This window comes from Bubalus bubalis, chromosome 9 (assembly GCF_019923935.1).
Source record: "Bubalus bubalis isolate 160015118507 breed Murrah chromosome 9, NDDB_SH_1, whole genome shotgun sequence".
Classification (NCBI taxonomy): domain Eukaryota; kingdom Metazoa; phylum Chordata; class Mammalia; order Artiodactyla; family Bovidae; genus Bubalus; species Bubalus bubalis.
In genome coordinates, this window is record NC_059165.1 from 97,103,303 (window position 1) to 97,119,105 (window position 15,803).

The window sequence follows — 15,803 nt, forward strand, 5'->3', positions numbered from 1 at the left end:
AAATTTTTCTCAGTTAAATCAGAATCAGATCAGATCAGATCAGATCAGTTGCTCAGCCGTGTCCGACTCTTTGCGACCCCATGATTCGCAGCACGCCAGGCCTCCCTGCCCATCACCAACTCCCGGAGTTCACTCAGACTCACGTCCATTGAGTCAGTGATGCCATCAAGCCATCTCATCCTCTGTCATCCCCTTCTCCTGCCCCCAATCCCTCGCAGCATCAGAGTCTTTTCCAATGAGTCAACTCTTTGCATGAGGTGGCCAAAGTATTGGAGTTTCAGCTTCAGCATCATTCCTTCCAAAGAAATCCCAGGACTGATCTCCTTCAGAATGGACTGGTTGGATCTCCTTGCAGTCCAAGGGACTCTCAAGAGTCTTTTCCAACACTTCTCCAACAGTTCAAAAGCTCTCAGCCTTCTTCACAGTCCAACTCTCATATCTGTACATGACCACAGGAAAAACCATAGCCTTGACTAGACGGACTTTTGTTGGCAAAGTAATGTCTCTGCTTTTGAATATGCTATCTAGGTTGGTCATAACTTTCCTTCCAAGGAGTAAGCATCTTTTAATTTCATGGCTGCGGTCACCATCTGTAGTGATTTTGGAGCCCAGAAAAATAAAGTCTGACACTGTTTCCACTGTTTCCCCATCTATTTCCCATGAAGTGATGGGACCGGATGCCATGATCTTCGTTTTCTGAATGTTGAGCTTTAAGCCAACTTTTTCACGCTCCACTTTCTTTCTTTTTTAATATAATTTAATTTTTTTAAATTTTAGTTTATTTTTTAACTTTACAATATTGTATTGGTTTTGCCATATATCGAAATGAATCCACCACAGGTATACATGTGTTCCCCATCCTGAACCCTCCTCCCTCCTCCCTCCCCACACCATCCCTCTGGGTCGTCCCAGTGCACCAGCCCCAAGCATCCAGTATCATGCATCGAACCTGGACTGGTGACTCATTTCATATATGATATTATACATATTTCAATGCCATTCTGCCAAATCATCCCACCCTCTCCCTCTCCCACAGAGTCCAAAAGACTGTTCTATACATCAGTGTCTCTTTTGCTGTCTCGTATACAAGGTTATTGTTACCATCTTTCTAAATTCCATACATATGAGTTAGTATACTGTATTGGTGTTTTTCTTTCTGGCTTACTTCACTCTGTATAATAGGCTCCAGTTTCATCCATCTCATTAGAACTGATTCAAATGTATTCTTTTTAATGGCTGAGTAATACTCCATTGTGTATATGTACCACAGCTTTCTTATCCATTCGTCTGCTGATGGACATCTAGGTTGCTTCCATGTCCTGGCTATTATAAACAGTGCTGCGATGAACATTGGGGTACACGTGTCTCTTTCAATTCTGGTTTCCTTGGTGTGTATGCCCAGCAGTGGGATTGCTGGGTCATAAGGCAGTTCTATTTCCAGTTTTTTAAGGAATCTCCACACTGTTCTCCATAGTGGCTGTACTAGTTTGCATTCCCACCAACAGTGTAAGAGGGTTCCCTCTTCTCCACACCCTCTCCAGCATTTATTGCTTGTAGACTTTTGGATCACAGCCATTCTGACTGGTGTGATCTACAGCCCAGATTATTGTGCCCAGCAAGGATCTCATTCAAATATGAAAGAGAAATCAAAAGCTTTACAAACAAGCAAAAGCTGAGAGAATTCAGCACCACCAAACCAGCTCTCCAACAAATACTAAAGGATACTCTCTAGACAGGAAACACAAAAAGGGTGTATAAATTCGAACCCAAAACAATAAAGTAAATGGCAACGGGATCATACTTATCAATAATTACCTTAAACATAAATGGGTTGAATGCCCCAACCAAAAGACAAAGACTGGCTGAATGGATACAAATGGATACAAAAGCAAGACCCCTACATATGTTGTCTGCAAGACAGGGGACACATACAGACTGAAAGTGAAGGGCTGGAAAAAGATTTTCCATACAAATAGGGACCAAAAGAAAGCAGCAGTAGCAATACTCATATCAGATAAAATAGACTTTAAAACAAAGGCTGTGAAAAGAGACAAAGGCGGTCACTACATAATGATCAAAGGATCAATCCAAGAAGAAGATATAACAATTATAAATATATATGCACCCAACACGGGAGCACTGCAATATGTAAGACAAATGCTAACAAGTATGAAAGGAGAAATTAACAACAACACAATAATAGTGGGAGACTTTAATACCCCACTCACACCTATGGATAGATCAACTAAACAGAAAATTAACAAGGAAACACAAACTTTAAATGATACAATACACCAGTTAGACCTAATTGATATCTATAGGACATTTCATCCCAAAACAATGAATTTCACCTTTTTCTCAAGTGCACACGGAACCTTCTCCAGGATGGATCACATCCTGGGCCATAAATCTAACCTTGGTAAATTCAAAAAAATTGAAATCATTCCAAGCATCTTTTCTGACCACAATGCAGTAAGATTAGATCTCAATTACAGGAGAAAAACTATTAAAAATTCCACTTTCACTTTCATCAAGAGGCTTTTTAGTTCCTCTTCACTTTCTGCCATAAGGATGGTGTCATCTGCATATCTGAGGTTATTGATATTTCTCCTGGCAATCTTGATTCCAGTTGTGTTTCTTCCAGTCCAGCGTTTCTCATGATGTACTCTGCATATAAGTTAAATAAACAGGATGACAATATACAGCCTTGACGAACTCCTTTTCCTATTTGGAACCAGTCTGTTGTTCCATGTCCAGTTCTAACTGTTGCTTCCTGACCTGCATACAAATTTCTCAAGAGGCAGATCAGGTGGTCTGGTATTCCCATCTCTTTCAGAATTTTCCACAGTTTATTGTGATCCACACAGTCAAAGGCTTTGGCATAGTCAATCAAGCAGAAATAGCTGTTTTTCTGGAACTCTCTTGCTTTTTCCATGATGCAGCGGATGTTGGCAATTTGATCTCTGGTTCCTCTGCCTTTTCTAAAACCAGCTTGAATATCAGGAAGTTCACGGTTCACATATTGCTGAAGCCTGGCTTGGAGAATTTTGAGCATTACTTTACTAGCATGTGAGATGAGTGCAATTGTGTGGTAGTTTGAGCATTCTTTGGCATTGCCTTTCCTTGGGACTGGAATGAAAACTGACCTTTTCCAGTCCTGTGGCCACTGCTGAGTTTTCCAAATTTGCCGGCATATTGAGTGCAGCACTTTCACAGTGTCATCCTTCAGGATTTGGAATAGCTCCACTAGAATTCCATCACCTCCACTAGCTTTGTTCGTAGTGATGCTTTCTAAGGCCCACTTGACTTCACATTCCAGGATGTCTGGCTCTAGGTGAGTGATCACACCATCATGATTATCTGGGTTGTGAAGATCTTTTTTGTACAGTTCTTCTGTGTATTCTTGCCACCTCTTCTTAATATCTTCTGCTTCTGTTAGGTCCATACCATTTCTGTCCTTTATCGAGCCCATCTTTGCATGAAATGTTCCTTTGGAATCTCTGATTTTCTTGGAGAGATCTCTAGTCTTTCCCATTCTGTTGTTTTCCTCTATTTCTTTGCATTGATCTCTGAGGAAGGCTTTCTTATCTCTCCTTGCTATTCTTCGGAACTCTGCATTCAGATGCTTATATCTTTCCTTTTCTCCTTTGCTTTTTGCTTCTCTTCTTTTCACAGCTATTTGTAATGCCTCCCCAGACAGCCGTTTTGCTTTTTTGCATTTCTTGTCCATGGGGATGATCTTGATCCCTGTCTCCTGTACAATGTCATGAACCTCATTCCATAGTTCATCAGGCACTCTGTCTATCAGACCTAGGCCCTTTAATCTATTTCTCACTTCCACTGTATAATCATAAGGAATTTGATTTAGGTCATACCTGAATGGTCTAGTGGTTTCCCCTACTTTCTTCAATTTAAGTCTGAATTTGGCAATAAGGAGTTCATGGTCTGAGCCACAGTCAGCTCCTGGTCTTGTTTTTGCTGACTGTATAGAGCTTCTCCATCTTTGACTGCAAAGAATATAATCAATCTGATTTTGGTGTTGACCATCTGGTGATGTCCATGTGTAGAGTCTTCTCTTGTGTTGTTGGAAGAGGGCGTTTGCTGTGACCAGTGCATTTTCTTGGCAAAACTCTATTAGTCTTTGCCCTGCTTCATTCTGTATTCCAAGGCCAAATTTGCCTGTTACTCCAGGTGTTTCTTAGCTTCCTACTTTTGCATTCGAGTACCCTATAATGAAAAGGACATCTTTTTTGGGTGTTAGTTTTAAAAGGTCTTGTAGGTCTTCATAGAACTGTTCAACCTCAGCTTCTTCAGCGTTACTGGTTGGGGCATAGACTTGGATCACTGTGATATTGAATGGTTTGCCTTGGAAATGAACAGAGATCATTCTGTCATTTTTGAGATTCCATCCATATACTGCATTTCTGACTCTTTTGTTGACCATGATGGCTACTCCATTTCTTCTGAGGGATTCCTGCCCGCAGTAGTAGATATAATGGTCATCTGAGTTAAACTCACCCATTCCAGTCCATTTCAGTTCACTGATTCTTAGAATGTCGACATTCACTCTTGCCATCTCTTGTTTGACCACTTCCAATTTGCCTTGATTCATGGACCTGACATTCCAGGTTCCTATGCAATATTGCTCTTTACAGCATCAGACCTTGCTTCTATCACCAGTCACATCCACAGCTGGGTATTGTTTTTGCTTTGGCTCCATCCTTTCATTCTTTCTGGAGTTATTTCTCTACTAATCTCCAGAAGCATATTGGGCGCCTACTGACCTGGGGAGTTTCTCTTTCAGTATCCTATCATTTTGCCTTTTCATACTGTTCATGGGATTCTCAAGGCAAGAATACTGAAGTGGTTTGCCATTCCCTTCTCCAGCAGACCACATTCTGTCAGAATGTGACCTGCTAAAATAATGAAGCTGAGTTACTTTCAGGCAGCAGAATTAGAGAATTGTGATTCCTTTACCAGGAAGGGTTCAGATGAAAATCTGTTAACTCGATCTAAGAAGGCTGGGTCCTGACCTCACTGTGGGACCTTCCTTGGTGCTGAACTCCTCATCTGCAAATAGGTGGGTTTATGATCAGGAGAACCAGACCATCAGGTATACCAAAAGGCAGACAACAGGAGTTAATATTGCAAATGCAAGTCCATAGCTAAATTAAAGTTCAACTCACATCTCTTTGGATGACTTTTTAAAGAAAAAGCTTAAAAGAAAACAAATGTTGGTGAGGATGTGGAAGTAAGGGAAAACTTATACCTGATCAGTGATAATGAATATTGGTACAGTCGTAACAGAAAACAGAATGGAGATTTCTTAAAAATTAAAAATTGAAACTAATTGAAATAGATCTACCATAGGCTCCAGCAACCCCACTTCAAGGTAGATGCCAACGAGATAAATCAGAACCTCAAAGAGCTATGTGCATTTCCTTGTCATTGTGCTGTCATTTGAAATCGTGAAAATACAGGTAAGTGTCTATTGATAGATGAATAAGTTAAAAAAAAACAGCTAAAAATTCTGGATGTTTTCTTAAAATCTGCTAAGAGAGATCTACTTAACTGTTTCTATACACACAAATAGGAACTCTGTGAGGTGACAGGTATGCTAATTAACTTGACTGTAATCATCCCCAAGGTCTCTCTGTATTAAATGATCACTTTGTACACCTTTAGAAAATCTTCATGTGGCAACACTCAAATATATGCAATTTTGTCAATCACTTCAGTAAACTGATGAAAAGACAATGAAGTTGTATTATCTGCCAGCACAGAATAAAGTCCAAAAATAGTACATTGGTTTCTCACATCAAACATTTAACTGAGACAGTAGTGAAACAAATAATCCTATATATAATTTAAAACCTTAAAGAAGGATTATTAAATTTTGTTATTGTGTAAAAATTGACAGTGCTCTGTACACTAACACCACATTTGTAGTCACCAATGCTGTATGATCATGAGTGCTTAGTTAAACCATGCTGATCAAAATCTGAAGCCCATCAAAGTCAAAGATGGGGTTTCCCAGCTGGCATTAGTGGTAAAAGAACCTGCCTGCCAACGCAGGAAGCATAAGAGACATGTGTCCCATCCCTGGGTCAGGAAGATCCCCTGGAGGGCAGCATGGCAACCCACTCCAGTACTCTTGCCTGGAGAATCCTATGGACAGGGAAGCCTGGTGGGCTACAGTCCATAGGGTCACAAAGAGTCAGACACAACTGAAGTGACTTAGCTTCAAAGTCAAAGGTATGAAGTCTATACTAAATGTCTTTTAGGAAAACAACCCTGGGGACTTCCCTAGTGTTCCAGTGGCTAAGACTCTGCAATCTTAATGCAGGACGCACTGGTTCAATCCCTGCTCCAGGAACTAGATCCCACATCCCCCAAATAAAGATCCCTTATCTGCAAGGGAGATCAAAGATCCTGTGTGCCCACAACTAAGACCTGGCACAAATAAGTAAATAAATAAAGAATATTAAAAAAAGATAATCCTGATATTTGAGTAATCACTTATTTCATGAAGTAAGGAAGACAGAAGAAACAAAGGATTATCTAAAACTCTGAGTGTCGCTCTCTCCGCCCCGGGTCGCCGCAGCCTCCACCACTTTCGGGCCTAGTAGCCTGAAGAAGAAAAAAAAAAAAAAAAACAACCCTAAAACGCTTTAAAATTTAAAAAAAAAGAAAGAGAAAGAAAAAGAAAAAAACGAATCCTCTTCGGAGAAACCGCGGGGAAGTCACTTTCGCACGCTTCCCGCCTGACCGCCCCCGCCGCACCTGGGCGTCTGTCGGTCCCCGTCCGTCGGTCTGGTGGTGAGCCGCCTGCGCGCCCGCGTCCACGCGCCGCCGCCCGGTTGCGCCGCGTGGCAGCCCCGTGCCCGCCGCCCTCGCCCCCCGCGCGCCGGCCTCCCCGCCCCACGTGTCCGCGCTGCCCTTCGCCGGCCCGGCGTGGGAGGCGGCTGCGCGCTCGGGCCGCCAGGGGCTTGCCGAGTCGGCACCGACAAATATTTGGTTTCCCTCTTCCCCGGGCTGCTGTAATCTTAAACCGCCGGGAGCCCGAGGCCTACATTTATAGAGAAACGCGCGTCCCGGAGGCCGCCGTGGGCACCGCTGGGTTGCCTCTGGAAATTTTTTTGTCATTCGGAGGGGAGTCCCCGTTTTAATTTTTTTCCTTTTTTTTTTTTTTTTTGAAATTGGGAGCTTCAGACCAGGACAGCCGAAAAATTGAAAACTCCCAGGGAGGGCCATATTGTTTTTGAGAGCCTTTTGTCTGTGGTTTGGCAGTCTCATCCGAGCTGTCACCGAACTCCTCTCCGGCCCTCGGAGCCGACTCCCAGCTTCTCCGAGCTTCACTGCCACCTGTGAGCCGCGGCGTGGGCCACGGCTCCGAGAGGAGCCCCCTTTGTCCTGTGCGGTCCCTCTTAAGAAGTCCTCCTGGTGGGGCTCGGGGTGGTGGGGCCTGGGGAGATGAACGCTGCGGCCAGCAGCTACCCCATGGTCTCCCTGTACGTGGGTGACCTGCACTCGGACGTCACCGAGGCCATGCTGTACGAAAAGTTCAGTCCTGCGGGGCCTGTGCTGTCCATCCGGATCTGCCGCGATATGATCACCCGCTGCTCCCTGGGTTATGCCTACGTCAACTTCCAGCAGCCAGCTGACGCTGAGCGGGCCTTGGACACCATGAACTTTGATGTAATTAAGGGAAAGCCGATCCGGATCATGTGGTCTCAGAGGGATCCGTCTCTGAGAAAATCTGGTGTGGGAAACGTCTTCATCAAGAACCTGGACAAATCTATAGATAACAAGGCACTTTATGATACTTTTTCTGCTTTTGGGAACATTCTGTCCTGCAAAGTGGTGTGTGATGAGAACGGCTCTAAGGGTTATGCCTTTGTCCACTTCGAGACCCAGGAGGCCGCCGACAAGGCCATCGAGAAGATGAACGGCATGCTCCTCAATGACCGCAAAGTGTTTGTGGGCAGATTCAAGTCTCGAAAAGAGCGGGAAGCCGAACTTGGAGCCAAAGCCAAGGAATTCACCAATGTTTACATAAAAAACTTTGGGGGAAGAGGTTGATGATGAGAATCTGAAAGAGCTGTTTAGCCAATTTGGTAAGACCCTAAGCACAAAAGACAGTGGAGCGGCAGGCCGAGTTAAAGCGAAAATTTGAACTGCTGAAGCAGGAGAGGATTAGTCGCTATCAGGGGGCGAATCTCTACATTAAGAACTTGGATGACACCATCGATGACGAAAAGTTAAGGAAAGAGTTTTCTCCTTTTGGATCAATCACCAGTGCTAAGGTGATGCTGGAGGATGGGAGAAACAAAGGATTTGGCTTTGTCTGCTTCTCATCCCCTGAAGATGCAACCAAAGCAGTCACAGAGATGAATGGACGCATCCTGGGCTCCAAGCCACTTTATGTCGCTCTGGCCCAGAGAAAGGAAGAGAGAAAGGCTCACCTGACCAACTAATATATGCAGCGGGTGGCCGGGATGAGGGCACTGCCCGCCAACGCCATCTTAAATCAGTTCCAGCCTGCAGCTGGGGGCTACTTTGTGCCAGCAGTTCCACAGGCTCAGGGAAGACCTCCATATTACACACCTAACCAGTTAGCACAGATGAGGCCTAATCCACGCTGGCAGCAAGGTGGGAGACCTCAAGGCTTCCAAGGAATGCCAAGTGCTATACGCCAGTCTGGGCCTCGTCCAGCTCTTCGCCATCTGGCTCCAACTGGTAATGCTCCGGCCTCTCGCGACCTCCCTACCACCGCTCAGAGAGTCGGGTCTGAGTGCCCGGACCGCTTGGCTATGGACTTTGGTGGGGCTGGTGCCGCCCAGCAAGGGCTGACTGACAGCTGCCAGTCTGGAGGTGTTCCCACAGCTGTGCAGAACTTAGCGACCCGTGCCGCTGCTGCTGCTGCTGCTCCTCCGGCTGTTGCACCTTACAAATATGCCTCCAGCGTCCGCAGTCCTCACCCAGCCATCCAGCCCCTGCAGGCACCCCAGCCTGCGGTCCACGTGCAGGGGCAGGAGCCACTGACCACCTCCATGCTGGCTGTAGCCCCCCCGCCCAGGAACAGAAGCAGATGCTGGGTGAACGTCTGTTCCCACTCATCCAGACGATGCACTCGAACCTGGCTGGGAAGATAACTGGGATGCTGCTGGAGATCGACAACTCAGAGCTGCTGCACATGCTGGAGTCCCCTGAGTCTCTCCGCTCCAAGGTGGATGAGGCTGTGGCGGTCCTTCAGGCTCATCATGCCAAGAAAGAAGCTGCTCAGAAGGTGGGCGCTGTTGCTGCTGCTACCTCTTAGACAAGGACGAACCGATTCAAAAGCCAAATAAACCCTCATGGAATTCAGCTCAAGGTTTGAAGACTTCCTAGCTTGTCCTATGGACCTCAACACCAAGAACCACAATTGCAAATTTAATAGGTCATTTTGTATCAAAAGGTCAATTATGAAGCACCTAGAATTTTTCAATTTAAAGAATATATTCTCTGGGTTCTGATGTGGCCCAGACAGTGTTAACTTTTTTTTCTATTGTGGGTTTTGCTTCCCCCCCCACCCCCGAAATTGGTTTTATTTGATGTACCCAAGTCTTAAGTTTCTCAATAAAGAAAAAAATCTCAATAAAAAAAAATAAAACTCTGAGTGTCATATTAGAGTGTGTCCTGGTTGGAAACATTCATTTTTAATTTAAAATTCAGATTATACAGTCCTGCATTTCATAGAGGTTTGTAAATATTCTAAATGAAGGAAATATCTAGAATTGTATTTGAATAAAATAAATATATATATCTTAAATTCTTTAACTTTGAATCATATATTTTCTTTGAGGGGAAAGAGAATTTCTCATTCTATATTATCTCTAAAGAGGTAGGTGGTATTTTACTGAGATCATGGATGTATTATCTCTAACATTCTTGCTCCTTTACACTTTTCTGTGAAGTTTTATAAAGTAAGAGTGTATAGATACAGGTGAATAACACAGAAACCACTGAGGGAACAATTCTAAACAGACAGAATTTGTTACAGTGAGAAATACTGGTGAAGGAAGTGGGGTGTACAATCTTAGAAATGAATTGCTTCAATCCAAAATATGGACACAGTGCTCAACGCCCATTTACTTATTTCCTTTGTTTCCAGCTCTCTCTCTTTTTCCAAAGGTGTCCAAGCAGCACAGATCTGTAAATCTAACAAGTGTCTCAGAATTATTCCTCCTGGGTCTCTCAGATGATCTAGAACTTCAGTCTTTTCTCTTTATCCTCTTCCTGTCCATGTACCAACTGAGCTATCAGGGAAGCCCCTTTTCAGAAAACTAAGATCATGGCATCTGGTCCCATCACTTCATTGCAAATAGATGAAGAAGCAATGGAAACAGTGACAGACTTTATTTTCTAGAGCTCCAAAATCACTGCAGATGGTGACTGCAGCCATGAGATTAGAAGACTCTTGCTCCTTGGAAGGAAAGTTATGACCAACCTAGACAGCATATTAAAAAGCAGAGACATTACTTTGCCAACAAAGGTCCGTCTAGTTAAGGCTATGGTTTTTCCTGTGGTCATGTATGGATGTGAGAGTTGGACTATAAAGAAAGCTGAGCACCGAGGAATTGATGCTTTTGAACTGTTGGAGAAGACTCTTGAGAGTCCCTTGGACTGCAAGGAGATCCAACCAGTCCATCCTAAAGGAAATCAGTTCTAAATATTCATTGCAAGGACTGATGTTGAAGCTGAAACTCCAATACTTTGGCCACCTGATGCGAAGAACTGACTCATTGGGAAAGACCCTGATGCTGGGAAAGATTGAAGGTGGGAGGAGAAGGGGTGACTGAAGATGAGATGGTTGGATGGCATCATCAACTCAATGGACATGAGTTTGAGTAAACTTAGGTTGGTGATGGACAGGGAGGCCTGGCGTGCCGCAGTCCATGGGGTTGCAAAGAGCTGGACACGACTGAGCGAATGAACTGAACTGATGTGAGCAGAGGTGGATTAGACAACGTGGAAGTGATTGCTAGGATTGTTTAAAATATTCAGACAGTAGCAAAAATAATATTAACTTGAACTCATGGCATGTAGTGTACAGGGGATACACTATCAGAGTTGCTGCCAAAGATGTGGGTACAGGACATGGTGTATGAAAAACACAGATATTTGTGTGTATGTAATAAACTTAGTGATTAGGTTTTCTCAATTTCTCCTCACATGATGTGCTTCTTTTCAGGAAATAGTAATCTTTTCATCATGTCACGTGAAACTGAGAAATCTCTATCCTCACTTTTTCTCCCTTTGTTGTTTGTAGTACTTTTCAAACCCCAACCTATATTCTGTGAGTCTTAACCTTTTCTTTTCTTTTTTAAGCTAATTTAATTGGAGGATAATTATTTTACAATATTGTGATGGCCTTTGACATGCATCAACATGAACTGGCCATTGGCATTCAAGTGTTCCCTCCCTTCTGAACTCTGCTATTTCTGTTTTGTAGATAGGTTTATTTGCACTACTTTAAAAAATTCCATGTATAAGCAATATCATATGACATTTGTCTTTCTCTGACATACTTTACCCAGTGTGACAATCTCTAGGTCCACCCATATTGCTGAAAATGGCATTATTTAGTTATTTAATGTGGCTGAGTAGCCCTCTGCCAGGAATAATGCAATTAGTCCTTTGAGTTAAAAAATGTAATAAAATGAGTTGGTTAAAGAGTTACTGAAGGACTGAAAGGCAAAAAGAACAAAGCTAACACAGCAACCCTAAGTGAAGGATGAAGTTACTACCCCAAGGGCTTGAAGAGTATGACCAGACCAGTTGAGCTTTAAGGACACAGAGGTTTTACTGACCACTATTGAAAGTATGTAAGATGATGACAAGATGAAGAATAGAGCAGTGATTTCAAGCCCCTTAATCCAAAGAAATGCTGGGCTGGATGAAGCACAAGCTGGAATCAAGATTGCTGGGAGAAATATCAATAACCTCAGATATGCAGATGACACCACACTTATGACAGAAAGTGAAGAAGAACTAAAGAGCCTCTTGATGAAAGTGAAAGAGGAGAGTGAAAAAGTTGGCTTAAAGCTCAACATTCAGAAAACTAATATCATGGCATCTGGTCCCATCAGTTCATGGGCTTTTATATTTCAAGAGATGGCAGCTATGAGTGTTAAAATTACTATCAGTTTATTCTCTTACACATGCATGAGGTGCAGACTGTTGCACAGTTAAAATATCATTCATTGTTCATCACTCTCCACTTGTTCCATAAATGTTTATGACATGAAAGCAGTTTCTGGCATCTGAACCAGAGGAATTGTTTTCCAGCATCAACTCAAAAGACATTAAAATCCAGGGAGGAAGGGAAGAGAGGAGAATTGTTGTCCTTTGGAGGCTTGGATTAGATGTTCCCCCAGCCACTAGTAGGGACATAAGTGACCCCTTTAAAACTTTCATCAGGCCTGAAGGGGATCCTTGTTCTGATTAATAAACAAAGCCTCCTAGAGAAACTATTTAAATAAAACTCACCTTCATCCTGACCTGTCTCCCCATACTTAGTGAAAATCCTTCCTGTCCTGGAGCAGGGAGTAATGGGTTAGGACTTCCCCAGACTGGAATCCTACCTCTCTGTACCCTACATTGAGCAAAACAACAGTTGAGAGAGTCCAAAAGACAAGTATTGACATAAAATGTCATTAATGTAATTGACCATGTTTCATTTGTGCATGCATTTTATTGGATGGGAAGTGGAAATAAGTCATCTGAATCTATTGGTATTATTTCAGAGACTAATCCAGTTTGTACTTGGGTTAAAGATACTGAAGGGCAATATTTAACTACAGAGTTTAGTTTTTCTTAAAAACAATCCTCTTAATATAGTGTGAAATGTCTTTCAAATTTTAGAATTTAGGCTTGAGATGTCTAATAGATGTCTTAAGACTTTCCTATAAACTCATTGCACAAACTGGAATTACCTTCCAACAGACTTAGAGAATGCAAATATGTTATTTGTAAAATGCATTGAGTATTGTAAATAAAACAAGCCATTTTTGTTTTGTTTAAAAAAAAAAAAAAGCCAAGGTTGAGAAGCAGTGACAGGTATCCTCACACATAACTTCATGCAGAGATGTGAAAAATAGAATTTACTATGGAAAATACATGGGCTTCCCTGGTGGCTCAGATGGTAAAGAATCTGCCTACAGTACAGGAGACCTGGGTTCAATCGCTGTGTTGGGAGGGTTCCATGGAGGAAGGCATGGCAACCCACTTCAGTATTCTTTCCTGGAGAATCCCCATGGACAGAGGAGCCTGGTGGGCTACAGTATACTCTTTGGGGTCCCAAAGAATCATACACAAATGAAACGACTAGGCACATGCACATAGAAATTACATAAGGGCTGTGGAAGAATTGTAAACTTTCAATGTATTAAAAGAAAAAATTTTTTAAAGATTTTATTTTTATTAGCTACTATACCATAATACATAAGGTAGTTACAAAGTTGAGAACTAAAACCTGAAGAACAATGTAAAAAGATATGAAAGCTAATTTTTACTTGCTTATGGCTCTTAGACATAGATACTTTTTCCTTTTTTCCTTAGAGGATAATTGCTTTACAATATTGTGTTGGCTTCTGCCATTCATCAACATGAATCAGCTATAGGTATACATATGTCCCTTCCCTCTGGAGCCCCTATCCCATCTCCATCCCATTCTACCCCTCTAGGTTGCCACAGAGCACTGGGTTGAGCTCCCTGTGTCACATAGCACATTCTCACTTGCTATTTATTTTACATATGGTAATATATAAATGAAAGGGAATTATTTATGTTTTGAGGATGCTTGGGCTACCAATTATAAACTATAAAATCTCTGTAGATATAACAATATTCAGTCAAAACTGAATATGACATACAAAGGATGATAGAACTCTCAAATGGTCAGATAAGGACCTAAAAAGGAGAAATAATTAAGCTGTTAAGGAAGAGATGTGAAGCCATAAGGGCTACAGAAGTGATGTCCTGAGAGAGGTGGAATTTTTAGGTCTAGATGTTAATTTTGCTACATTTTCCAACCTTATACACTCCAAATGAGTGGCACAGGTACTAAGGTGAGATTATTTTGCTGAGTAACTTCCACATGGCCCTTTTGATGTCTCTGTTCCTAAGACTGTAGATGAAGGGGTTCAACATGGGGGTGACCACAGTGTACACCACTGACGCTGTCACATCCTTCCTGGGAGATTGTGAGACGGCTGAGATGAGGTACACCCCAAGGCCTGTTCCATAAAATAAGCAAACAACTGCCAGGTGGGAGCCACAGGTGGAGAAGGCTTTATATTTCCCACCTGTTGACGGGATTCTCAGAATGGAAGAAAGAATTTTATAGTAAGAGAAAAGGATTCCTGATAAAGGGAGAAAACCGAAGATGGTACCAACAAAATACATGACTATGTTATTGGTGACAGTGTCAGAACAGGCCAGGTCGAGGAGCAGAGAAGGGTCACAGAAGAAGTTGGAGATTTCCACATCCTTGAAGCAGGTAAGTTGTAACACAATCAAATTGTGCACCTGGGACTCCAAAAGGCTAACCAAAAAAGACACCAAAACTAAGGAGCAGCACAGGCATGGGTTCATGATGGCTGTGTAGTGCAGTGGATGACAGATGGCCACAAACCGGTCATAGGCCATAGCAGTCAGAAGCGTACAATCCATGCCTCCAAAAAGGATAAAAATAGACATCTGAGTCAGGCAGCCTTCACAGGAGATGACTCTGCTGTGAGTTTGGATGTTTGCAATCATATTGGGGACAGTGCTGGAGATGAAACCAATGTCAGCCAAGGACAGGTTGGAGAGGAAGAAGTACATGGGGGTGTGGAGGTGGGAGTCAGAGGTGACGGCCTGGATGATGAGTAGGTTCCCCAGAACGGTGATCAGGTACATGGACAGAAATAAGACACAGAGCAAAGGCTGCAGTTCTGGATCATCTGAGAGGCCCAGGAGGAAGAATTCTGAAACACTGGTTAGATTCTGTGTTAGATTCTGTGGTTGTATGTATCTTGGACACCTTTGAAAAAGAAAAGAGTTTGGAAGAAAGATAACAAGAAAATGGCATGTACCACTGTAGCCATTGAAAAATCCAGACTTAAATCGAAGAAAGTATGGAAAACCATGAGGCCATTTAGGTATGGCCTAAATCAAATCCCTTATGATTATACAGTGAAAGGGACAAATAGATTCAAGGGATTAGGTTTGATAGACAGAGTGCCTGAAGAACTATGGATGGGGGTTTGTAACATTGTAGAGGAGGCAGTGATCAAAAGCATTCCCAAGAAAAAGAAATGCAAAAAGGCAAATGGTTGTCTGAGGAGGCCTTACAAATACCTGAAAAAAGTAGAGATGCAAAAGGCAAAGGAAATAAGGAATAAACAGCCCTCTGAATGCAGAGTTCCAAAGAATAGCAAGGAGAGATAAGAAAGCCTTCCTAAGTGAACAATGCAAAGAAATAGGGGAAAACAATAGAATGGGAAGGACTAGAGATCTCTTCAGAAGAATTATAGATGCCAAGGGAACATTTCATGCAGAGGTGAGCAGAAACTGTACAGGACAGAAACTGTATGGGCCTAACAGAAGAAGAAGATATTAAGAAGAGGTGGCAAGAATACACAGAAGAACTGTTCAAAAAAGTCTTAATGACCCAAATGACCACGATGGTGTAGTCATTCAACTCGAGCCAGACGTTCTGGAATGTGAAGTCAAGTGGGCCTTAAGAAGTATTACTATGAAAAAGTTAGTGAAGGTGT

The 15,803-nt window shown here is 42.7% G+C and overlaps 1 protein-coding gene and 1 pseudogene across 1 annotated transcript; one reads left to right on the forward strand and one right to left on the reverse strand.

Annotated features, from left to right (window-relative positions):
- Positions 1-7,458: 7,458 nt before the first annotated feature.
- Positions 7,459-9,551, forward strand: LOC123466182 (annotated as a pseudogene).
- Positions 9,552-13,833: 4,282 nt separating this feature from the next.
- Positions 13,834-14,958, reverse strand: LOC123464570 (olfactory receptor 18-like). The gene has a single exon (XM_045161871.1). The coding sequence runs from the start codon at positions 14,941-14,943 to the stop codon at positions 14,107-14,109; it is 837 nt and encodes a 278-aa protein (XP_045017806.1). The 5' UTR covers positions 14,944-14,958; the 3' UTR covers positions 13,834-14,106.
- Positions 14,959-15,803: the final 845 nt, after the last annotated feature.